General features: G+C 38.2%; 1 protein-coding gene across 1 annotated transcript in view; it reads right to left on the bottom strand.

Moving 5' to 3' along the window:
• The window catches only part of EPSTI1 (epithelial stromal interaction 1), a 138992-nt gene that overhangs the window by 10265 nt on the left and 102195 nt on the right, over positions 1-26532 (bottom strand). Inside the window, exons 9-10 of the mRNA XM_024567395.3 lie at positions 11500-11573; positions 5190-5289 (exon numbers count right to left, since the gene is read on the bottom strand). Of these exons, the coding sequence (XP_024423163.2) occupies positions 5190-5289; positions 11500-11573 (174 nt within the window). The remainder of the gene's footprint in view (positions 1-5189; positions 5290-11499; positions 11574-26532) is intronic.

Raw genomic sequence — 26532 nt, 5'->3', positions numbered from 1 at the left:
GCAGGCAGAGCAGTGGGTAGCACCCCACGGCCCCATACTCACCCACAGATAAACCGGACAAACAGCAGGGAGTGAAGCAGACCACACAACCCAGGGCTCCAGCTTGGGGAAATAAATCCTCAAACCTCTGATTGAAAACACCTGTGGGGGTTGGGGTGGCAGCAGGAGAGACTCACAGCCTCACAGGAGAGGTCATTGGAGAGACCCACAGGGGCCTAGAGTGTGCACAAGCCCACCCACTTAGAAACCAGCACCAGAGGGGCCCAGTTTGATTGTGGGTAGCAGAGTGAAAGACTGAGATCCGGTGGAGAGTGGAGCGGGCGCCATTGTTCCCTCTCGGCCCCTCCCCCACTTACAGCATCACAGCACAGCAACCAGCGTTACCCCGCCCCAGTGAACACCTAAGGCTCCGCCCCTTTAAGTAACAGATGCGCCAAGACAAAAAAAAAAAAAATGGCCCAAATGACAGAACACTTCAAAGCTCCAGAAAAAATACAACTAAGCGAGGAAGAGATAGCCAACCTATCAGATGCACAGTTCAAAACACTGGTTATCAAGATGCTCACAGAATTGGTTGAATTTGTTCGAAAACCAGATGAAAAAATGAAGGCTATGCTAAGAGAAACAAAGGAAAATGTACAGGGAACCAATAGTGATGGGAAGGAAACTGGGACTCAAATCAATGGTGTGGACCAGAAGGAAGAAAGAAACATCCAACCAGAAAAGAATGAAGAAAGAAGAACTCGGAAAAATGAGGAGAGGCTTAGGAACCTCCAGGACATCTTGAAATGTTTCAACATCCGAATTATAGGGGCGCCAGAAGGAGAAGAGGAAGAACAAAAAATTGAAAACTTATTTGAACAAGTAATGAAGGAGTACTTCGCTCATCTGGCAAAGGAAATAGACTTCCGGGAAGTCCAGGAAGCTCAGAGAGTCCCAAAGAAGCTGGACCCAAGGAGGAACACACCAAGGCACATCATAATTACATTACCCAAGATTAAACGCAAGGACCTACATCCAAGATTACTGTATCCAGCAAAGCTATCATTTAGAATGGAAGGGAAGATAAAGTGCTTCTCAGATAAGGTCAAGTTAAAGGAGTTCACCATCACCAAGCCCTTATTATATGAAATGTTAAACGGAGTTACCAAGAAAAAGAAGATAAAAAATATGAACAGTAAAAATGACAGCAAACTCACAGTTATTAACGACCACACCTAAAACAAAAACAAGTGCAAACTAGGCAAACAACTAGAACAGGAACAGAACCATAGAGATGGAGATCACATGGAGGGTTGTCAATAGGGGAGTGGGAGGGGGAGAGGAGGGGAAAGGTACAGAGAATAAGTAGCATAGATGATAGGTGGAAAATAGACAGGGGGAGGGTAAGAATAGTGTAGGAAATGTAGAAGCCAAAGAACTTATAAGTATGACCCATGGACATGAAGTATAGGGGGGGAATGTGGTAGGGAGGGGGTGGGCAGGATGGAGTGGAGTGAGGGGGGGGAAATGGGATAACTGCAATAGCATAATCAATAAATATATATTTTTTAAAAAAGATCAATGTTTTTTATTTCTAAAAGTTGTTCTTTTTTCAAATCTTCTTGGTTGGCATTTTGTCCCATTTTTCTTCATTGTTTTAAATCCAATATCTATTTCATCCAATGTTTTATATATAGCTTTTTAAAATTGAATATCTAGTCATTTGAGTATATCACATCATTTAGTTCTAAATCTGTGTTGTTTTGGTGACCATCAATCACAGCCACCTCTCTCCTTGTGCATATGGTAAGTTCTAATCACTGTTTTATGCTTGGAATATAACCAAAGGGCCCTGCTCTGATGGCAAATGGAACACATATCACCACAGGGAGAGACTAAATAGTCAACAAATCATATAAGTAAATGATAGTAAATTATGTTAGAAGTTGCAGAGTGCAATGGAAAAAAGAAGTGGAGCCTGGCAAGAGCCAGGGGTTAAATCACAGGTGGCAGCACTAATAAGTGGTAGAGGAACCCTCACTAAGGAGGAATTAAAAAAACTCGAAGGATGAATAATATGGATATTTTGGAGGATATTATAGAGGGATCAGTCAGTGCAAAGACCATAAGGTGAGAGCATCCAGTTTCTCAAGTTTTCAAAAAACAGCAAGAAGCAAGAATGGCTAGAAAGAATGAGAAAGGGCAGCATAAGAGAGCACCAGAGGGGTAAAGTGGAGTCTAAATCATGTAGCATCTGGTAGCCTCCTATAAGGACTTTGGCTTTTACTTCAAGTGATTTGGGGAGTTATGGGAGTCATTGGAGGATTTTGAGCAGAAGAGTGACAGGATCTGACTTCTGATTCAAAGGGATCATTCTCATACAGAGAACAGACTCTAGGTGGGAAGTGTGGAAGCAAAGAAACCACTTGAGACATTTTCAAGAATCTAGATGATCACTGATAGAAGTTGGAAGCAGGATAATAGTGGTGAAGGTTGTGAATAGCTGTTGGATTGGATATATTTAGAAGAGTCAAAAATATTTCCTGATGGATTATCTGTGGAGGGATGTAACAGAAGGGTTGCACCATTATGCAAACAGGAAAAAGTGCAGATAGAACATCAAGGTAAAGGGAATAAAGGTTAAGTTTTAGATATGTGAAGGTTGAAATGTATATTGGATATGCAAGTAGAGATGTTGGGTAGACAAATGGCTATAAAGGCCTAGAGTTAGAGGAAGAGGTCTAGGCTGGAAATTAAAATTTGGGAGTAATAAGCATATACATTTAATTTCACTTAATATCTTGATGCCATCAAGATATTAAGTGAACATAATGTTCAGAAGGTAGATCCCTGAAGCACTCCAATATTGCGAGAACAAAAAGATGCAGGGAATTTCAGCCAAGGAGAATGTTGGCCAGGGGAACAGGTAAAAACTCAGGAGAGTATAGTGTCCCAGGCGCCAAGTAAAGAAAGTTTCACAGAGGAGGAAGTGTTTCATCATGATGAATGATGCTGATAGGTCTTAAAAATAAAGATTGAGATATAACCTCTGGAGTTTTGCAATGTGGACATTGTTAGTGACCATGACAAAAGCATTTTTGTTGGACTGGAAAAGTCTAAAACCTGATTCGGGTACGTTTAAAAGAAATGGGAAGAAAGAAAGTAGACACAGCAAGAATAGACACCTCTTGAAGTTCTGCTCTAAAGGGGAAGAAAGAAATAGTAAGAAGAAAGGTAGTAGCAAAATAGTTTATATTTCTTAATATTTTATGCTGATGGGCATTTTCTAGTTGAGATGGATAATTCAGGATAAGGGAGGAACAAAGACAGTGAAGAAGATAGAAACTGGCTCACAAGGAAGGGCGGGCATACAGGTAGGGATGTCTGTAGGTAAGTAAATGTGGAGTTGGAGCTGGGAGCCTGAAGAAGTTCTCACCTTTCTGTCATGTTTCTTTCAAGTAAGGGAAGAACCAATAATCACTTTGGACTTGGATATGCCTGTCCTACTAAGAAAACTTTAATCATCCTCACTCACATCACATTATGAGAAAACAACATTCCTCTCTTTTTAATCTGTGAGGAACCCAAGCAAAGGTTTATAGCTCACTCGTGTAAGGCCTACCAATAGTCATTGGTGAGCCCAATCCTTATTCTCTTAGCAGCAGCCCATGTGGTATTCCTTTACACTCTCCCATCATCTTCTCAATCCCAGGTATTTTTCTAGGTACTTTCTACATTTGGGCAGTAGTTGAGTAAAAGAGAAAATGTATAGCAAGTTTAGAAGTCATCCAGAATCTGAGTTTCAATCATGTTTCATAACTTATAATTCCTTGAATTTGGATAATGTATTAAATTCACAGTGCTCCATTTACCATATGACACCTACTCACATATTTGTATAAGTTAATAATTTAGAAATTGTAATGCATGATGCAAAAACTGTGTATTTAGAATCTTTTCTCTCTTCCATATTGTCTCTTTTCTGAATGCTGCAGTGATACACATGAGCATTCATTATGGATAAATAAATACATCCACTACACATTCTCTGCAACTTTGCCTGATTTGTGTTCTCTTCATTATATATAATTTATATAGATACATAAATTCTCTCTCTCTCTCTCTATATATATATATTCACTATATATAATAGGTGAAATCTACCTATCAATTTTAACTATTGGATATCTTTTTAAAAAACATGCAAGATTCCTAACAGACTGTCTTCTCAAAAATGGCCTTTTGTCAATCAAGAATTTATTTTTTCTTAATTAATTAGTTAATTAATTAATTTTTTTTAGAGAGAGAGGAAGGAAGGGAGAAAGCTAGGGAGAGAAATATCAAGCAAGAGAGCAAGAGAGCAACATCAGTCACTGCCAGCTGTCTCTACTAAGCAAGAGAACTAAACCAGCAACCCAGGCATGAGTCCTGACCAGCAATTGAATCAGTCACCTTTCGCCTTGCAAGACAATGCTCAACCAACTGAGTCACACCTGGTCAGGTCCATCAAGTATTTATTAAAGAGTGATCATCTCTAGAGTTTTCAGGTCAGCAATCACTTGATTATTTTCTTATATTTTACCAATTTAAAGATTTACATCTGTTCCATTTTTTTTTGAGTAGCCACATATGTACCTGAGCTTCAATTAAATTATAAAGCAGGCAAAACATATTAAACACATATCACAAGTTGCAAGATTTTCTTCACAAAAATCTGTATCAAGATTTCATTTTTAAAAAGTGTCTTTTGCTGTAGGGTTTATTAAAAATCACTTTATAATGAAAAATTAAATATTGGTTTCTTTGATATGCTAGTCTTACTGAAAAAATTTATTACTGGAGAATGCTCACTATTTTTATAACCATATTTCATTTAAAATATTCCTGGAAAAAAGTGTTCATTTGTTTTTGTCATGGTTCTGGACCAGGAGTGATAAAAAGCCTTACAGTCCAGGAAATCACGTTGAGATCAAAGAGCAGGTGTCATTTTTTACTGTGATTGGCCAGAGCTGAAATCAGGACTTTTTCCCTCTCTCAGAAGCTACTGTGGAATTTACAATAATCACCCTGGCTGACTGCCCATCACACAGCTGAACAGCACACGAAAAAAATATCTGGGGAGAAGGCCACAACATATTTTTTAAATTCTCATTGTTTTTATTCTTCAAATTTGAAAGATATTTTTTAAGAGTAAAGGAAAAACTCACCCAGCTGTTATGGCTATTCACATTCCAAGAGCCTCCAAAGTGCTGCAGGCCACCTGGCTGACTTTTGCCTTGGAGTCGGTCCAGAAAAGCATTATTTACCCTTTAAAACAATGAAAAATGTGTGTAAGTGAAAAGCTTGTTGCAAGGCTGAGAGATTTTTGAGAACCTAATATGCCGTATGACTGACTATGGGGGATTGCTTCCTCCCTTCAACTTAGAAGAAATCTACAGAAACTTCTTTTCACATCAATCACATGACATGCTGTTATCAGTCCTTTGCTGGAGCTGGGGCCGGTTATGGGTGGTGGCTTGGCCAGAGGGGGCATAGTGGCTAATTTCAGTTTCACTGACCTATCTTCTATCAGTTCAAGAACCTTCTTCACCCAAGCAACCAGACCCCTAAAGGCCAGGCCAGGCAAAGCACAAACCCCAGAGGCTGAGGAAGGATAAAGACTTCATAAGAATGAAAACATGAAGGAAAACCAAAAATAGCTCTGTGGCACTGTTGTTGCAAAATAGATGTCCCTCTCATATGCCCTGTGCCCATTGTCAGTCTTGCTAAAGTAAAACCCACAAGTGAAAAATAGAAGGGACTGGAATGAGTGTATGGGGAAAATAAAATATTAAGAAGGAATCCTGAGCTTTCAAAGAGGTAATGAGTACATCTTTCACTGATGTTCAGTCATACTTGCAGCAACCAATTTCAGAAATTAAATTTAACACATAGGAGGTAAAACCTTGAAGAAAGGTAAGAAAGTGATTATTTTAAAGGTCAGAATGTGGATTAACTGTAGGATGTTAGTTATATTCTATTTCTGGAGCTGGCTATCTGGTTTTTTTGCTTTATAATTAATCATTCTAAATATTTGTTTCATGGCCTTGGATATACCTGTCCTACTAAAAACCTTAAATTTTTAAATTAAAAAATGTTAACATTAAAAAAAAGTCAAGTAAAAGCAACAGCATGCTCTGAGCTGCCTTGGTATGGATGAGTAGAGTCAGGGAGGTGAAGGCTGGAGAAGCAACATCGTGATAGGTACCCTATGATGTCAACAAATTACTGAGGAATGGTGTCATTAAGACCATCAGCTTCTTGTTAGAAACACGGCTTGGTGCAAGCAGCAGCTCAATACAGGTTTATGGGAGGAAGGGTAGGCTGGCCTCAGTCACATTAGCCTCCTGTTCAGTCATGAAGATTAGCAGAATGTGCACATGGTGGGGAGCTGTCAGTCCATGACTATGGGAGGTTTGGGGACTTTAAGGATAATGACTACTGGATGGCAAAGTCAGAGGATTTTTTGTCTGTCTGTGCTTGCTTAGGGATACGTAAAATGCCAACTGCATGTTGCCCTGCTGGATCTCGGGCTTACTGGGTTGCTGTTTTCTCAACAACTTCAAGTCCCATCAAACACTGGTTACATCTTAGTTACTAGAAAGCTTTTTTCCTCTCACCATAAAATCTACCAAGTACCATATCTGGTCAGCCTGGCTCCCTGCAGACGGAGCTCAGTGTGTGAGTCACCTTTCCAGGACCTCTCTGCACAAAGATTGAATAGTATCTTACTGAGCTGGAGATTTGCATATTAAGGAAATGAGAGCTTACCCTGCTCCCCATTTAGACAGCACAACTGATTGTATTCTTGACTGCTCATACCCCTAGGGCTGTTTTTGTCCAGTCTTTCTATCAGTAACAAAACTGTTTCCCTCAACATCCCTATGCCACCCCATATCCAAACCACTAAAAGTCCTGTTGGCTTTACCCACCAAGCACATCTTGAATTCACCCATTTCTTTCCAGGGCCACCATTTTGGTCCAAATGGCCATTCTCTTTCATCTTGCTCTTGCTTCCAGTTCTGCCTCTGTAATCCTTTTCCACATAACCAGCTTACTAAATCATGAAACAGGGCCCACCTTCCTTTTGCTTAAAATTCTTCCCTGACTTGCCATTGCTCTTAGAATAAAATCACTGGCTTATGAAATCTTGTATTTCTGGCTTCTGCCTATGTTTCCTACCTTATTTCATATTTTCTTCCTTACCATCTATAATCCAGTCATTTGGGACCCAAAAAGAACAATGTCATTCCCCCTTCAAGGCCTCTGCATTTGTTCTTATGCCTGAATAGGGAACATCCATATGTTTTGGCCCCCAGTCTCTGTGTGACTAGCTCTTGTCCTGTGATGTCACCTCTTTTTTCGGGAATTAACACCTTCAATCTCTCCATCAACATCACATCCATGGTGTGTTCACCACAGGACATATCATCACATGAAATAATGTTGCTGTTAAATTATTGACTTCTGTTTCTTTCTTCCCATTTGTAATTTCCATGTAGTTACAGACCTTCTCTGCCTTGTTCGGTCTATTCCCAGTGCTGAGAACAAAGCCTTCACATGCCCCAATATGTAAAAGGTAAATGAAAGAATTATCCAGGCGCATGATCACCACCTCTTCCTGCCCCTGTGACTGATGGTACATTGTGAAACCACCCGTGGTGGTGAGTGCAGCCTGCAAAACTGTTACAGAACAGACCCGGAGGGGAGGGGACAATATACTATTACGGAAAGGACCCCCCTTTTCTCTCAGGGGGTTCCCCCACACACATCTACTAGGTTCACCTTGCCTGCCACCAGAGGAAAGATGTCTCTTAATGCCAGAGACTGGTGAAAGGAAAGAAATTATTTATTTAAAAGGTATACAGACTTAGAGCAATGACTTAATATCTTTATTAAAATACTAAAGTCCTTTAGAATACCCACAGATGCACACAGTCCTTTCTCCCTCTGCCCAGTCTGGGGTACTGTATCTTAGGAAAAGAAGTATAAGTCCATGATTCAGGCTCCCAGCACCATCAGCTGTGGTGCTGCCATGGGGTCCCCACTCTGCCAAAGCCATGTGGTTCTCTCTCCCTTCTCCCCCCAAATCGTGTGGTCCTCTCTCCCTTCTCCTTTCACCCAAAACTGTGTGGTCCTCTCTCAGGTATGGCTGCCACGCCTGGGTTTAAATCCCAGTGCCAGTCTTCCTCTGCAGCCCCATTTCCGACTCCTCCTACAATCAGTTACACCTGCCAGCATCCCCCTATTCTTCCAGCTTTACTGGGCTGCCATAGTAAGTCTGGGCAGGTATGGCCCCATGGCATGGAGCCAATTTTCTCCAAGCTCTCACACAGGCTCTGTAACCAGGGGGAGTTGCTTCCCAGTTACATCTTGGGTGGAAGTCACTCCCATCTCCCTGTCTCAAAGCCTGGCCACAGCTATTTAACATATCTATGAAACCAGTTAAAGGTTATAGATATGTTAAATGACCATACCAGGGGTTAGCTGCAAAGGTCTTCCTACCCAAAACAGCTCTGAATGCCCCTGCTCCAGGTGTCCCTTCCCCCAGCTCAGGCTTGTGGGGGTGAGGACATCCTATATATATTTTTCTAATATTTCCTGGACACCTTGAGTTCTGGATCCCATTTCAAATCCCTATTTGGGGCCCCCCTCTTGGCTGCACCCTGTTACAAAACTGCGCACTGTCCACTTCTCTCAGTTCACTCAGACACTGTGCAGACTGATGACTTGTCATTCATGCAAGCTGATGCAATTCACTTTTGAGTATCAGTTACTAGGACACACAGAGGTCAACCAGAAATTATGGATGGTAAAGAGATTATTTTCTCAATTCCTACTGAAAATTCAAATAGGAAAAAAAAGTACCAGTTTATATTTTTGTTTACTAGTATTAGAAAGTACAATACATACATTTTATTGCTGTCAAACTAATGCTCCAGATTTTCTTCCCAGGGTTAATTTAGATAAAAACTGTTATTCAAGAATGGTTCAAGTTTCAATAAATCAATTCAGTTCATTCCAGGTTTCAGCTCATGGTCCAGTTCCTATCAAGTCCTTAACCTCCATGGTCTGTCCTTTCTCTCTGGAGTTTAAAGTTTCTTCTCTTATTCAGAAAGTTAGACTGAGTCAGGTGCAGATGCACTCAGGCTCAACCATTATAGGATTCGTTAAAACCTTGTGAGGAATGCTGTAAGCTTTCCATTATAAAACTCAGGGTTGAGTTTCTGGCCATGTGAACTTCTAAATAGTAGAAAGCACATTGTCTTTTTGACTCTAATAAAATTAATGTCTGTGGGAAGAGCGCTCGCGTCGCGCCCCCTACATACAGACTATGTAGCTTGTGCTGTTGCTCTCAGCAGGAACGAACCCAGCAATTTTACTCATTAAGAGGCTACTGAATGAGTATTTTCATATGAAAACATAGGAATGCTCACTGTAAACTCTAAATGACAAAATAAACAAACTTTTCAAAAACTGATTGAGAATACAAAAAATGTGTTTAAAGACTAGATCAGTTATTTCAAACCTGATTATTAAGTTTATTATCCGGAGAGATTTCCTCATGGATTAAATTTGGATCTACACTTAACTAGAATCAATAGAAAGAGAAAATAAGGTGTAGAAAATATCCAGTAAATAGCCCCACCAATATTTAAGTATTCAGCAGTATGAAAGTAAACCTAAAGAATGAGGGTCAAGGTTCCTAAAACAAAACAAAAGTAATCCTTTCCAGCTCTAATTAGATGACTTGCATTTTTTATTGGATGCCTATGGAAGATTAATTTCTTAGCAACAGGGCTTATTAATGTGACATATCACTATCTCTAAGGTGCTTGAAGCTTTCCTATCCAATTAATCCTCAAAAATCCAGAGAAATAACTGGCTAGTACTAACAACTGTTATATAATATCAGCTTTTTTTTAATAGAAAACCATTTAAAGAGAAAATGAGAAAACACCTATAAAAGACTAAACTAATTTGTGGTGTATTTTATTAAAAAAAAATGTAGCAGTAATGGGGTCCTCTTACCCAAAATAATAGTTTAACCAGTGCATCAGAATTTTGATGTTTCCTTATAATCAGAGAACACATAAATTTACATTTGACATCTTAAAACTATTTTGACTGGACAATGGAAGAGCATAATCTAGTCAAAAGAATATGGGCACCATCCATGGTTGGTGGCTACAACAGAATTGGGAGTTTGTTTTTTTTAACCATATTTTTCAGACTATAAGACACACCCCCATTTTCCTCCCAAATTTGGGGTGAAAGTGCGTCTTATAGTCTGAATGTAGTTTACTTGGCTCGCTCAGGGGGACATATTACGTTATTTATGTTATTAAATATTTTGCCACAATTTTGCTTAAAAATTTTTTCCCGTATTTTCCTCCTCTAAAACTTAGGTGTGTCTCATGGTCCGAAAAATATGGTACTTTTTTTATTGATGTTCAAATACAGTTGTCTCCATTTTCCAACCCCCAAGTCCCCCCACCATTTCCATCCCCCCCGCCCCACCCATGCCCACCTCCCACCCTCAATTCCACCCCACCTTGGCTCCATCCATGTGTTGTCCCTCATTCATGTTCATTTACGTTCCTTTCCCTGCTTTCCCAAGTTATTTCCCTCCCCCCTCCCCTCTGGTTACTGTCAGTTTATTGTTTATTTCAGTGTCTCCATTAACACATTTTAAAGTCTCATTTATAAAGTGAAACTGCCACAATTTAAAAATATGCATTAGTGATAGTGGGAATTCAGACATATAAAAGAAGCCACTAAGATTCAAAAGAAGAATTTTTTCCTTTAAATCATGAGAGCCTTTAAATTAAATTATTCTCCTAAGACACTCAAGCACACTGCAATTAACTCAAATAACCCAAGTGCCCTTCAGGAAAATCCTAACATAATAATGACAGATATGGTGGCTATTAGCACTGTCCCCAACATCAGCATGGTATTTTACTGGGTACTGAGTATCAGCTACTAGGAATAAAATAGAGAGTACTTACACTATTAAAAAATCCTTAATGGTCCTATTTTAAGATTTTTTTCTTAATATGTTAGTCAACTTTATGGTAGTTTTTGTCTGAACTTTTGTATTCAAGTACAGGTATCTCACCATCTGTACTAGTTCAATTGTTCTAAAGCATCATCTCAAAGGATAAAGATGCCGTCTTCCATGGAAGGCAAATGAAATACAATATAAATAAACATATAGCTTGAGAGCATAATTCAGTTTTCTAGTGTAAACTAATGCCACCTATCCAGAAAAAGTAGATATTGTATGTGCATGTACATGTGTGTACAGCAACTGGCGTCCTCACACACATACCACGCCTGCATAATATAAAGATTAAAAAGATAATATGAATTTCAAAACTATAGTCAATATTACTATAATGTGTTCCTAAAACATTGCAAACAATTTATAGGTAATTGTTTTAACCAAGGATGATAATTAATTAGCCATTATACCTCCTGTGCTCAGCCTGGTGGGTTCTGGTTCTTTCTTCCTCCTGTTGCTGTCGCTTAAATTCCAGTAATTCACTCTAGGGACAATAAAGTTTTAAAATATGGTTTTCAATTCACTTGGTTATACAGAAGACACCCAAATCAATTACATATGTAACCTTAACAGTCGCAATATTTCATTTTTGAAACTTTTGCTTAGGTACCATTTCCAAGTGAAATTATTTTCTTACATAACTAGGTAAAAAAATCATGGCAGCTTAGTCAAATAATAGCTCTGAGTGTAAAATTGTGAGATTAAAAAGCCAAAGTGCATGTTCAAGATATTAGACCAGTTGGTACAACATATACAGAGGTAAGCACAATAGGAGTCGAACTTACCTGTATCTTACAAAGAAAAAGAAATTGTATTTGTTCTTTCATTAATGTCACACAATATTATTTCTTGGTCATTTCTCTAGCATTTCTTTCCCCCAAAATTCATAGACACTTACAGATGAATATTGGACCGAACTCCATAGTGTGATTCCATTAGCAAGACATTCTCCTTCCTGGAGAATAATCACTCAACCTATTTACTGACAAGTTACTTCTAGTATTAGCAGAACTTTGAACTTTCTGGAGGAATACTTTGCTTCAAATAGGAGATCATGCTTCTAAAACTAAATCTGTAGCATCTGACATTCTGATTATCCTTGTGGAAGAGGTAAGTTAACTCCCAAACTCAATTACTATGTTCACAGTATTAAAGGACTAAGTGCCAGGATTTGTCTAATACTACCTACCTTGAGGCAGACTGAGTTTGAATTCAAAGACAGAAAAAGGCACAGACAGCATTATCAAGCTCCTAAATTAGTGCCTGAGTCATAGAGATTTTCTGGTACAGAAAATACTGTCACATCTTGATAAACATACACCAACAAATGTATTTTTAACCCCAAAATTTCTTGATGAAAAGTATGAAATACATTCAAAGTTCAAATTGACATTTTATTTTTTAACTTTATTCAAAGGTCTTCCACCATCTTATAATTCTCAAAAATAAAAAACTGGTTTCTTATATGGTGATATTCCAAATATATTAGTCATCAATCCTTAAAGTACATTATTTAATTCTAATTCCTATATAGCACCAATAGTAAAGGAGTAATTGGAGTTTTCTAAATAATTGAATGGTATTTGTTCAACCATTTTACATGCATTGATTATACACCAAATGCCAAGTCTTGTGCTAGAGAAATTCACTTTTTCACAATAGCATAAGGTCTTTTTTTCTTTTTAATTTTTGTCACTACAATGTATGTACATAGTTTTAAAAGCTTATCAAGTAACAGTGCTGCTAAGGCTCACACTAAAATGAAAGAAGCTCCAGTCCTCTGTGTGGCCTACACAATCACTTCCAATACAGTGTGGGTACTGCAGGTGTGTGACTACTGAAGATGTGTAGATTCATCTTCAATTATCTCTTTAATAGCATGCATATTCTTCTATTTCTTAATTTTTTAATTGTATTATCTTTTGACTTCCTATTATGGGGGAAGATTCATGACTCTATCACTTCCTCAGTCCTAATCCCAACTTTCCTTGCCAGTATACCACCATCTTCATTGTCCTCCTTACAACTCTTTGTTTTTTCAAATTTCCCCATGGTAGGGGAGGGTCCCACTCTGCTTTTAGACTTCCAATTCACCCTCCTCTTTTCAACACTAGCCTTCAGAGGTACTGGGTGCCAAGTTCTGTTTTTTTCTTCTCTATTTTCCAGCTTTCAAAATTTACAGAAGTCTCCTGGCCTGTTCTTTTGTTCTTATTGGCTTATTCCTTAAGGGACTGGAGATAAGCAAATGTAAAGTTTCGAAGGTTCAATGTTTAACCATAAGGCCTTCATATTTTCAAAAAAAATTTTGCCATAATTCTGGTACTTGACCCTCACAATTCTCAAAGGTAGGCAGGTAAATAAAATATTTGATGAATGAATGAATGAGCATTTTATGCTTGTTTTACAGATGATGAAGCAGAGGTTCAGAAACTCAGTTTAAGTCAATTGTCAAGAGCTAAACAGCTGATGAGAAGCAAAATAATAACTAGGGCTAAATTTCTTTGTAACTAATCTTCTGCAAGACATATCCAAAATAGGTAATTAAGACTGAGGATAACTTGTCAATAGTTCATCATACTCAAGTCATGCCTAAAACTATAAGACCCATTTATACTCAAAAGTTCTAGCAGAATATATCTAAGCTCAAATCTAAATCCCTCTAGTTAAAGGATGCTAAGTATGCTCATATGCATTGACCCATTTCCCTAAGGAACAACTTGTTTAATACCATGAACTCTGAGCAAACTAAATTTTTATCATTTCCATTCATGAGATAAAGACTTTTAAAACTGTAAAATGCATATACAATGTATACCATATATGCATATTATTACTTAGTTCTCTAAAATAAATTTTTCCAACTTTTTTCAAGATTTCATTTATTTATTTTTAGAGAGAGGGGAAGAGAGGGAGAAAGAGAGGGAGAGAAACATCAATGCTTGGTTACCTCTTGCACAGCCCCTTCTGGGGACCTGGCCTGCAACCCAGGCATGTGCCCTGACTGGGAATTGAACTGGCAACCCTTTGGTTCACAAGCCGGCACTAAATACACTGAGCCTGCAAACCAGGCTCTAAAATAATTTTTAAGATAATTTTTTCTGTCTTAGCAAAAATCATCCTGAAATTTATCTAGAAAAAATAAATATATGATCTTAGCCATAAAAAAAAAAAACTAAAAAAAGAAAAGAAATGAAATTGAGGGAGAGTCAGCTTCAACAACTATTAAAACATGTTACAAATCTACAGTAATTAAAATAATTTGATTGAGTCCAGAAAAAGACCTAATCCATGGAAATGTAGTTTATGTTTGCTGTTATGCTAAACCCATACAGGAAAGATAGTTCAGTGAATGATAATTAGCTAGCCAACTATTGTGAGAAAAATTAAAACTAGATCCTTTATATTTTCCATGATAATAAATGTTACAGAGGTCTAAGACTTGAATGTAAAAAATGGAACAATAGAGATTTCAAAGGAGTATTGGTAAATTTATTTATAAACTTGGAGCAAGAAACCTCCAAAAGACATAAAGGGAAAATATTGATACATTTGGCTAAATTAAAATGTAAAGCTTTCCCTGGGAAAAAATACCATGCAAACTGAAAACAATTAAATGTTTATGACATACATAGGCTGATTCTATTATTCTTTTGTTCATTTATTCAACAATATCTGAATGCTTATTATGAGTCAGGCTTGGATCTATGTGATGGAGATAAAAGTGATGAACAAGATAGATGAGTTTATATCCTAAAATAAAGGAAGCAATAAACAGATGAGAAAAATAGCCAATGGTAATTTTTGCAGAGGATTGAACAGATTGACATGAGGATCAACAGCTCAGTTACTATTTTAGATAGAGGTTCAAGGAAGGGCCTGAGGAGGTAACTGAAGACCTCATATAAGCAAATAACAGAAAAACTACCACCAGGTAGAAAAAGGGCCAAAGAATAGAAAGAAGCAGTTCACAGATAAATTACAAATTGCCTATTAATTTAAATTGGTCACCATCTTCACACATAATCAAAGAAATATATATAGAAATAAGATAAAATTTTTCTCCTATCATATTGACAAAAAGTAGAAAAGTCTATTAATCAGGTACATTCAGGTACTTTGGGGGAGTGTTTAAGTTAGTGAAAAATAATTTAGTTTTTGGAGGACAATATAGCAATAACATGAACATGCAAAATGTACACATCCTTTGGAGAAGTGTTCAAAGATGTCCACATAAGGACAGTCACAGTAGTGTTACCGAAGCAATAAAAGTTCAAGACAGAATCGATTCTTGACTTCTGGTCAAGATGGTGGCCTAAGTAAAAACAGCTCACCTCCTTGCACAAGCACATCAGAATTACAACTAAAATATAAAACAACCATCACTCAGAACCATCAGAACCATCTTTTGAGTTGAATGGAAGTCTGACAACTACGTAATTAAAGAAATCACTTCCAGCCAGACTGGTTGGAGGGGTAGAGAAATGGAACAGGCTGGTCCCACATTCACATGTGGTGGATAAAAAATCAGGAGGGATGTCTTGGGAGCAAGGAGTCCCAGCCCCATACCAGTGCCGCCAGCCCAGAGTTCCAGTGCCAGAAAGATGATTCTCCGTAACTTGTGGCTGCGAAAACCAGCAGGGATTGAGTCAGTACATGAAATTTCTAGAGTCCCACGCAGTTCCTCTTAAAGAACCCACACATGGACTTAGACTCACTCCCTCTGAACTATAGCACCCAGGTAGCAACTTGAAAGGAACTAATAGTATTCAGGGAGAAATTGAAGTGTTGGCCGTCAAGATGAGAGCTGCGGAACAGAGCAAGCAGAGGACATTGTCCATTTTCTGAGCCCTACCCCACAGATCCACAGAGCTGGCAGGCTGGCTAACACTGTTTGTCCCACCCTGGAGATCCCCAGAGGCTTTGTTCCACCCCACTTATGGGCCCACACAATCTGCTTTTCCATATAAATGGATGGTATTGGCTCATGCTTCACAACTTCCTAAATCCTATCAAACAAGCAACAGCCAGCCTCAGTGAGCCTTCACCCCTATACTTCTTGCTAAGTAGCTGCAGGGTGGGCACTCTCAGCAACCAGCCTAGATTCACAGCTTGGCTTCACCTGGGTATTTCCAAGCCATCTCAGATTGCTTGATAGCTCAGGCAGGGTGGCCCCAAGCAAAACAGAGGTAGGGGCTGAACTTGGCCTGTACTACCTGGGAAACCCCAGAGCTTGTGTACACAGTGGACAGTTGCAGACCATGTCAGAGCACCACCACCCTGCCCCTACACAGTTGATCTTCCACAGAGGGTGGAGGCTGGCGGTCAGTGGTCATAGCCAGTCCTTGCAGCTGACTGGCTTGGGTAAAACCCTCCCATTGACCTGCCAATAGCAACCAAGGCTCAACTACAAGAGGAGGGTGTACTCAGCTCACATGAAAGTCATACAAGTACCCAGCTTGAGTAATAGGGGAAGCTGTGCCACTGGACTCCACAGGACACCTACTATTTAGGCCATGCTACCAAGACAGGGAGTCATAGCAGCTCTACCTAATACGTAGAAACAAATACAGGAAGGCTGCCAAAATAAGCAGACAAAGAAACATGGCCCAAATAAAAGAACTGATCAAAACTCCAGAAAAAGAGCTAAACACAATGGAGGTAGGACAATCTATCAGATGCAGAGTTCAAAACACTGGTTATAAGGATGCTCAAGGAACTTAGTGTGGACCTCAACAGCAGAAAAAAGATCCAGAGAAAAATGAAGGATACACTAATTAAAATAAAGAACAATTTACAGAGGAACAACATTAGAGTGGATGAAGCCTAGAATCAAATTAATGATTTGAATCATAAGGAATCAAAAACCAACCAATCAGAACAACAAGAAGAAAAATCAATCCAAAAAAAATGAGGATAGTGGGCCCTGGCTGGTGTAGTTCAGTGGGTTGAGTGCAGGCCTGTGAACCAAAGTGTCACTGGTTTGATTCCCAGTCAGGGCACATGCCTGGGTTGCAGGCCAGGTCCTCAGTAGAGGGTGTGCAGGAGGCAACCACACATTGATGTTTCATTTCCCCTCTTTCTTCCCTCCCTTCCCCTCTCTTTAAAAATAAATAAAATCTTTAAAAAAAATGAGGATAGTGTAAGCAACCTCTGGGACAACTTCTAGTAGTCCACTATTTGCATCACAGTGGTGCTCAAAGGAGAGGAGAAAGAGCAAGAGCAAGAAATTGGAAATCTATTTGAAAAAATGATGAAAGAAAACGTCCCTAATTTGGTGAAGAAAATAGACATGCAAGTTCAGGAAGCACAGAATCCCAAACAAAATGGATGCAAAGAGGCCCACTCCAGGACACATCATAATTAAAATGACAAAGGTTACAGGTAAAGCAAGAATCTTAAAAGCAGCAAGAGAAAATAAGTTAGTTACCTACAGGGGAATTCCCATAAGGCTGTCAGCAGCCAAGATTGCTCTACCCAGCAAAGCTAATATTTAGAATTGAAAGGGAGATGAAGAGCTTCCCAGACATGAAAAAAATAAAGGAGTACATCATCATCAAACCATTATTATATGAAATGTTAAAGGGACTTACTTAAGAAAAAGAAAAAAATCAAAACTATGAACACTAAAATGGCAATAAATACATATGAACAATTGAATATAAAAAGCAAACTAAGCAAACAAAGCAAACAAGAAGACCGGAGAAAGAATCATGGATATGGAGAGCATTTTGACAGTTGCCAGATGGGAGGGTAGGTGTGGGGGAATGGGTGAAGAGGTGAGGGCATTAAGAAGTACAAATAGGTAGTTACAGAATAGCCATGGGGATGTAAAAGTACAGTATAGGAAACAGGGTAGCCAAAGAACTTATACATATGACCCATGGACATGAACAATGGTGTAGGGATTGCCTGAGGGACTGCAGGGTGCTGGGTTTAGCGGGGCAAAGTGGGAAAAGTTGGGACAACTGTAATAGCATAAACAATAAAATATAATAAAAATAAGTTTAAAAAAGTTCAAGAGAGAGTCATAATGCTCATTTAAAAAGAACTGGCACAATAACAGATCATCTACACCACATGTGGCAAACACAAGGCCTGCAGGCCTAATCCAGCCCTCTACCTTGTTTATCTGGCTCAGCACCTTGTTTCTACCTGACAGCAGCACAGAGCTCTTGCTTAACTGTTAAGGAGTAGTTACATTTATACAGTCCTAAAATTACATTCGGCCCTTTGAAGGCAACCTCCAGGCTGATGTGGCCCCCAGTGAAAATGAGTTTGACACCCCTGATCTACACAATGGAACACTTTGCAACAGTTACAAAAAATAAGGTAGATGGAGGAGAGGGGAGGCAGCAATGGAGACCTCTCTTAAGATAATTAAATGATAACAGATAGGTCTGAGCAGCTTTGGGACAGCTCTGTGTAAATAGAAAAGATACACATAAATTCATTTTAATTTTTATTTGTTGGTGTGTTGGGAACCGCCCTGCCTGGTTTCAGAGATTGTAACCCCCCATGGGTAAGGCTGAGTGAGAGACCTTGGGACCCTAAGCCACTAAGGAGACAAAGCTTATGTCCCTGGGAGGAGCACCGCCTCTGCCCACTTTACTTCACCCTGCCTGGCCCCCAGTGCATAACCACTTAACCAATGATGGGAAAGATTCCTCAAGGGAGGGATAGCCTAAGACAGGCATGGTCATGAGGGGGCCCTCAGAGAAGGACTTGTGGACTATAGAGAAAGGGGGTGATGGATCCTCACCCCTCGTCTTTGACATGGCCTGAGTCCTCATTCTGTCTACAAGAAGTCTCCTACTCTCTTGGCTGCCTTACTTCCCCTGCTCGACCTAAGCCTGAAAGAATGCCAGAGGTGGGTGCAGCCCTGTGCTGAAAAGGGTGGGTTCCCTGGGGCGATCAGGCCTAAGAAAGAATGCATAAAATCCTGTGAAACCTGCTTTGCTAATACCCTCAATTTAAGTGATAAGGGTCCAAGCATGAAATGAGTTTGTTTTCCCCAAAGTTTTATGGTCCTTTAGCTATCTGACCCTCACTCAAAACAAGCCCTCAGAGTTCTTTGAATGTTATCTCTTTGATAACATTGTTTGACAATGTTTGATGAGCTTTCCATATACACCCTGTATTCCTATGCAAATTAAGCCAATAAAAGCCTATCAAGGCAATGTTGGGGTGCTTTCCTTTTGAGACAGTAGCGGAGGCGCTCTGAGGTGCTCTCCCCTTGAGAGAGTGGCCATGCTGTCCCCTTTCCTCCACAGGACTCGGCAGTCCATGTGAATTTGTCTTGTCTCAGCCATGACGCCGCAGACACTGGTTGCTGGTGACCGCGTCATTGGTGTACATCATATTTAAAACATTTTTTATGGGAAAACACACACTAAAATGGTAATTGGAATTATCACTGGGGAGAGAAACATGGAGGGTGGATGGGCAGGTATGAAGTTTAAACATCATATCTCGTTTTAGATTTTTAGCTTTTGAACCATGTGAATATAGTATTTCCTTATACCAGAAACAGGTTTACCTGTGTGGGACACCATTTGTTTCTTTACACTTTCCTTTGTTTAAAAATCCCAATAAATGTTGTTTTTAATACTTGAAGGTGTAAAAGAGCAGAACACTACATTATGACAGCAAGGACTGTTAGAGAGAAAGAAAAGAGGACAGAAGAGAGACATGCAGCATCCTATGACAGAGGCAAAGGGGAGAGGAGAACACCCAGAGCAGGAGAAAAACAGGGATGGGCAGCTGATGAGGCCTCACCATGTAAGAACATTGCTGTGGGCTGCAGAAGGGACTGGCTTCGCTGCACTCAAGATTAGTATTTTACCACTCACAAGGCATATTTACTAGGGACAGGCTGGCTTTCCTTTGGTACCATGGAGAATAATTTCAACTAATTAATTTGTTCTGCTGAATTGACAGCCACTACTGATGCATCCACATGCCTTATGAGCATCTTTTTGGTTCATTTACTGGGTTCTTACACAGAACTGCACTACCTAGTTGGACAGATACAAAATAAATTGTTTCTGTTCCAAGGACTGATCTTTGAACATTAAAATCAAAATACTCTAAGCAGGAGGGACATGACGCATAGCACCCGAGACACTGTCAAGTCCTTTCCCACTCAACACATATTTGTTGAGCACCAATCATTTTTCAGATACCTGGATTCATTCTAAAGGTACAGATGCAAATAGATGCTTCAATTTAAATTTACAATTTAGAGAGGGAGACAGATCCAGAAACAACCACAATACAAGCAGAAAGAAATAAATGCACTGATGAATACAATTTCAAGCAACATGACATGGGAGTATGAAGGAAGGGAGACAAACAAGAGAAACAAGGAGCAATTGTTTCTGGGTGTTGTTTGACAATTTGTGTGTCCATGAAGCCTCCCAGAAGAAAGAGAGTGTCTTTTCACTGCTCTTCACAACTCCCTGCATTCAGACAGAGCTCCATTCCAACAGTACACCATCTTGGAGATGATGCCAAAACAGAACTTCCTGTAAATACTGGCCAAGTGGTATATGGTAAATGAGAACAACACTGTAAATGCCGCTGCCTGTGTGCACCCTGCTGGGGCTCTCCTATCAGAGGAAAGGTTGCTGTGCTGGGGAGCTGCAGGTGAGTACTGAGAGTCAGCGCCAGGGGCCCCAGCTAACAGTAAGAAGTAACAGAGTCATCACCATCTCTTGCTAGATGTTGTAGAAATTGCTTCTATGTTCCCATTTACCCAAAGGTTAAATATTGGATTGGCCAGGAAGTGCATTTTTTTTTTTTTCTGTAAGATGGCTAGACTAGTGCTTAGTTATCTTAACTTCATTCGAAACAATTTTACTAGATTATATTATGACAGCTGTCATACCTGCATTTAAATAAATTTATCGAAATTGGTGAATTTTTGTGTAGCCATTTTAATATTGAATATGAAGGAAAACACACAACATTTTGGGCCTGTTATGCTTTACTATTTCAAAAAATGTAAAAACACAACTGAAACACAAAAAGATTTGTGCAGTGTAGGGAGAAAGTGCTGTGACTGATCAAATGTGTCAAAAGTGGTTTGTGAAGTATTGTGCTGGAGATTTCTCACTGGATGATTCTCCACAGTCGGGCAGACCATTTGAAGGTGATAGTGATTAAATTGAGACATTAATTGAGAACAGTCAACATTATACCAAGCAGGAGAAAGCTGACATACTCAAAATATCCAAATCAACTATTGAAAATCATTTGCACCAGCTTGATTATGTTAATCACTTTGATGTTTGGGTTCCACATAAGCAAAAAAATCCTTTTTGACTGTATTTCTGCATGCAATTCTCTACTCAAACATAACGAATATATTGTTTTTAAAACAAATTATGATGAGCAATATAAAGTGGATACTTTATAATAATGTATAACAGAAGAGATAGTGGGGCAAGTGAAATTAACCATCAGCAACCACACCAAAGGACCGTCTTCATCTAAAGAAGGTGATGTTATGTATATGATGGGGTTGGAAGGAAGTCCTCTATTATGAGCTCCTTCCCCAAAACTGAACAATTAATTCCAACAAGTATGGCTCCCAATTACACCAACTGAAAGAAGTATGCAACAAAAAGCATCTAGAATTAGTCAACAGAAAAATGCCTCATCTTCCATCAGGATAACACAAGACTGCATGTTTCTTTGATGACCAGGCAAAAATGGTTAGAGCTTGGCTGGGAAGTTTTGATACATCTGCCGTATTCACCAGACATTGAGCCTTCAGATTTCCATTTATTTTAGTCCTTACAAAATGCTGTTAATGGAAAAAAATGTCAATCCCTGGAAGACTGCAAAGGGCACATGGTACAGTTTTTTGCTCAAAAACATAAAAAGTTTTGGGAATCTGGAATAATTAAGTTGCCTTAAATGTGGCAGAAGGTAGTGGAAGAAAATGGTGAATACATTTTTCAATAAAGTTATTGGTGAAAATGAAAAATATCTTTTATTTTTACTTTAAAACTAAACAAGCTTTTTGGCTAACCCAATACAAGAGATGGGGGTGTGCAAGGCTGGACACTGGAGAAACCAGATGAAGCTAGAGTGAAAAGCATGCTCCATAGCAGGGCTGTGGTGCAATAATCAAAGACTAGGACATGGTCATTTAAAAATTATGTCTGAAATCCAGTGACGTGTGTTCTGATATGGTTCAGCTTCACTGCTCTCTGTAAGCATTAAAGTGCCATCACCCAGGAAGGTCAAACATCTCCCAGGAGAGGATGTCCTCTTAACTCAAGAAAGGGAAAAGGACAGTGGAAACAGAGAGTTAAAAAACCCCTTCCTTTGAAATTTTTTTTAAATTCAGGAGAGTTCTGAGAGGAGAGGAGAGGAGAGAAGAGGAGAGGAGGGGAGGGGAGAGGAGAGGAGACAGCTTAGAGAAGTCCAGGCTCTGCTGCTCCCCACAGTAATAATGCCTTGCCCAGTAGAACAAAGACGGCCTTGACAATGAGACAAAAAGTGAAAACTAACCCCACAAAATTGAGAAGATCAACCGATTAAAGGAAGTAAATACTAATGGGAAAAGTAGGGGAGTAAAAAATAGCATTAATAATGTATATTCTCTCTTATTATTGTTAGTTCTGTCATTGTAATATAAAAGGGAGTTCCAGCTACAATAATCATCTAATCACACAGCTCTATATGAGGTCTATCCAGAAGATATCCGGCCACATATTATGAAAAATAGAGATATTTACTGAGGAAGATACAAGATACAAGAAACACTGTACATAGGACAATGATGCCTCAGTCCCCTTCAAATTAGGCACCTTGGGACCTCACACAGTTCTCCCAACTGTCATCAGCTATACTGTCATATTTTCCTGAATCTCATCAATAGTCTGAAATCTCTTCCCTTTCAAAGGTGATTTTAGTTTTGGGAAAAGCCAAAAGTCACAGGATGTCACATCTGGACACCCTGTGGGTAGCTTAGATTTGGGTGATTTGATGTTCCACCAAAAAACTCTGTATGAGCTGAGCGGCATGAGCAGGTGCATTGTTGTGATGAAGCTGCTGATCTCCAGTTGCCCATGGCTGCGTCCTTCTGAATCATCCAAATAGTTTCCTCAGAGGAATGTTCAAGCTTAACACAAAATTTGATGCAGATCTGTTGCTCTACTCACTCAGTCATTTTGAACACAACGGCCACACAATACATATGCTCACTCAATGGTGTTAATGGCTAGTACAGTGAAGTTGTCATTGTTCACACATGCACATTCCAGACCACTCTTCCTTGGCTGCCAGGTTACATCAATGTCGCACAAACCATTCTTGTTATATTAATAATGGCTGGACATTTTCCGGACATACCTGGATGAGATTCAAGAAAATACAATGGGGCAGTTAATGGCAAATGGGAGAACTGTGTGAGGGGCCAAAGTGCCTACTTTGAAGGGGACTGAGGTGTCATTGTCTTATGTACAATGTTTCTTGAATCTTCTTCAGTAAATATCCCTATTTATCATAGTACATTGTTGGATACTCTCTGGACAGACTTCTTATTTCCTATCAACTTTCTTCTTTAAAAAAAACACATTTTTTCTCATAAAAATTATTCATTGTGGAAAATATATAAAGTACAGGAACTATAAAAGAAAATATAATAACCACTCATTAAAAACTCTCTACCCAAAGATAAACTACCATGTCAATATATTTCCTCCATTCCTTAATTTATACACATAGATTATAGCTTTATATCATCACTTCAGGTCACATTTACAGACCTACCACATGCCGGGCACTAGGATAAACCCTCCACATGCTTTCTATCATGAAATCCTTGAAGTGATGTCATGAGGTAAATAACATCCCTATCAGACATAACAGATGAGGCTTGGAGAGATGAATTTTTGCACAAAGTACAATAAGAAGAGGTAGATTTCCAAACTTCCTCAGACTATTTTATAATTTTTTTTCATTTGAATATAGGTGAGCATATTCCCATGTCTTTAAAACATGGCAGTAATTGCTGCACAATATTCCAAATGTCAAAATCTCAAATCCTCTATTGCTGATCAAATGGTTTCAAACTTTCCATTAATGTCAGTTTAAAAACAAACCACTTTGTACATACATCTTGTGTGTATCCCTCATTATTTCCTCAGAATACACATATACCACTAAAATCTAATACTTTCACTTCCAGGAAACTTCAGAATTTGATGCTGTTGAAGAGCCCTTCAGTTCACTTCTCACCAGCAGAAGTACAAGGGATTTTGAAGTATATTTTAATAGCTAATCGTGTTAGGTTCTCCTTGCCCCAGCAAACACACAAATTATTATCCATAATTTTCAAAAGCCTCTTGTTTAATCTCATGATTATTTTCCCAGCTGAAATGTAGAAAGAGTTTTTCAAGCTGCCTCAAGTTCCATTGAAAATTTTATTGGATTTGCATTAAATCATAAATTAATTTGGATGGAACTGTACTTATTATAATATTGAATTTTACCACTCAGGTGCATCATCATCTCTATTCAAACTGACAGTCATGGATTATAAAAATTTTAGCTTTTTTTTAATTGAGTGATTTCTTACATAGTTGCTTTTTGAAGAGATATTTTTATTCCATTATATTTTCTAATTAATGTTTGCTGATGTATGAGAAAGTTGTTGAGACATATATGTATACATGTGTGTATATATATACATATGTATATTTTATAACCAACTCCTGCTTACTTAACTTCATTTGTCTAATCATTTTTCAGTTGATTCTCTTGGAATGTACAGGCAAATTGCTCTTATCCATAGATAACTTTATTTATTTTCAGTAACTAGAAAAGTTGCTTTTTAACTTTTATCTTTTCAAGTTGGCTAAACAATTCCCAAACCTTGTTCATTTTATATTAAGAGATTCTTTTTAACTGAAAAGAGTTTATAACCAAATAATTTTGAGAGGAACTAGGTTAGAATTTCCAGCACGGTACAGGTTGGTGGCAGGGGTTTCACATAACCTCATGTTTTTCACTGTTCTTGTATTTTACCACTGAGTACAATGCTGGTTATTGGTTTGAAAGACTATGTGTATGCTAAGAAAACAATTTCTAATTCATTCATTTTTTTTAGTTGATAGGAGAGGTTAAAATTTATAAAGAACTTTTTTTACAGCTAAAAAGCTAGTCAAATTTTTATTTCTCTCATGACCTATCTTATTGCAGTGATAATATATAAAAAGTTATATAGTTAGTGGCCTTTGCCAGGTAGCTCAGTTGGTTAGAGCATCATCCCAATACACCAAGGTTGCAGGTTCAATCACTGGTCAGGGCACATACAAGAATTAACCAGTGAATGTATAAATAAGTGGAAGAACAAAAAATTGATGTTTCTCTCTCTCTCTTAAATTAATTTTTAAAAGTTACATAGTGATCTTTGCATTCCTACAATAAACCTTACTTTGCCATGGTAAGTTATTTAAGAGAACAATATCATAAATTAGAATTTTCTTCTAGAAGTTAATCTCTATATGTTACTGTGTGCATTTGTGTGCTCTGTTAGTGTGTGATATTATACAGATGGTAGTTAAATAATATTAATTCTAAATTATTTCATCTTTTTCCTCACTATAAAATAATTTATAAAGAATAGAAAAACATTTGTTCCTCATAAACTCCAATGAACATGACCATAAAATGACCCAAGTTTAGCTTGTTAGGGGGAAGTAATTCTCACAAAACTTTAGAAATTACTTGCATTTTATTTGTCTTTATATATTTTGATCATTTAAGCTATTTTAGAGTTTTTTATTTTCTTATAAAATCATTCACTTAACACATATATTCAATTTATTAGCACAGTATATTATCAATAGTAATATAAACTTAAATCTTTTCTAAATCTATGGTTTCAGTCCACAGTTTTGCATTTCTAATGTTGTGTGTTTGCATTTTTACTCACTTCTTATTGATTAGAATTGCCAGTGACTTCTTCATTTTGTTGACCTTATCAAAGAACAAGCTGTTGGGTTTTTATAACAGCTGCTTCTTGAAGTTTTATTATTAATTTCTGTTCTTATCTTAATTACTTCTTTCAGTAGCTGTTTATTGTTCCTGTTCTAAATTCTTGGACTGGATATTTAATTCACCATTTTTTAATACTGATTGGATTTAAAGTTATGTCTTTCTGAGTATAATGTCTCAGAATACAGCTTTGCATGCATTCTTCATAAAGTGCTCTCAGAATAAGTTTTATATATAATAAAATAATTTTCTCTCTCATCCAATAATTACAGCAGTTTTTGGTTTATTTTTACTTTCCAAGTGACTACATAAAATCAAAAACCATGCAAAAATCGGTAAGTGCAATCAGCCTATAAAATGTTTTTTTAATTCCTGAAAGATAGAAAGGAGAGAGGATAAATTATACACAGAAACAAATATGTGAGATAAGC

Source organism: Desmodus rotundus, chromosome 13 (genome assembly GCF_022682495.2).
Source record: "Desmodus rotundus isolate HL8 chromosome 13, HLdesRot8A.1, whole genome shotgun sequence".
In the NCBI taxonomy this organism is placed as follows: domain Eukaryota; kingdom Metazoa; phylum Chordata; class Mammalia; order Chiroptera; family Phyllostomidae; genus Desmodus; species Desmodus rotundus.
This window is presented reverse-complemented; position numbering and strand designations above follow the sequence as displayed.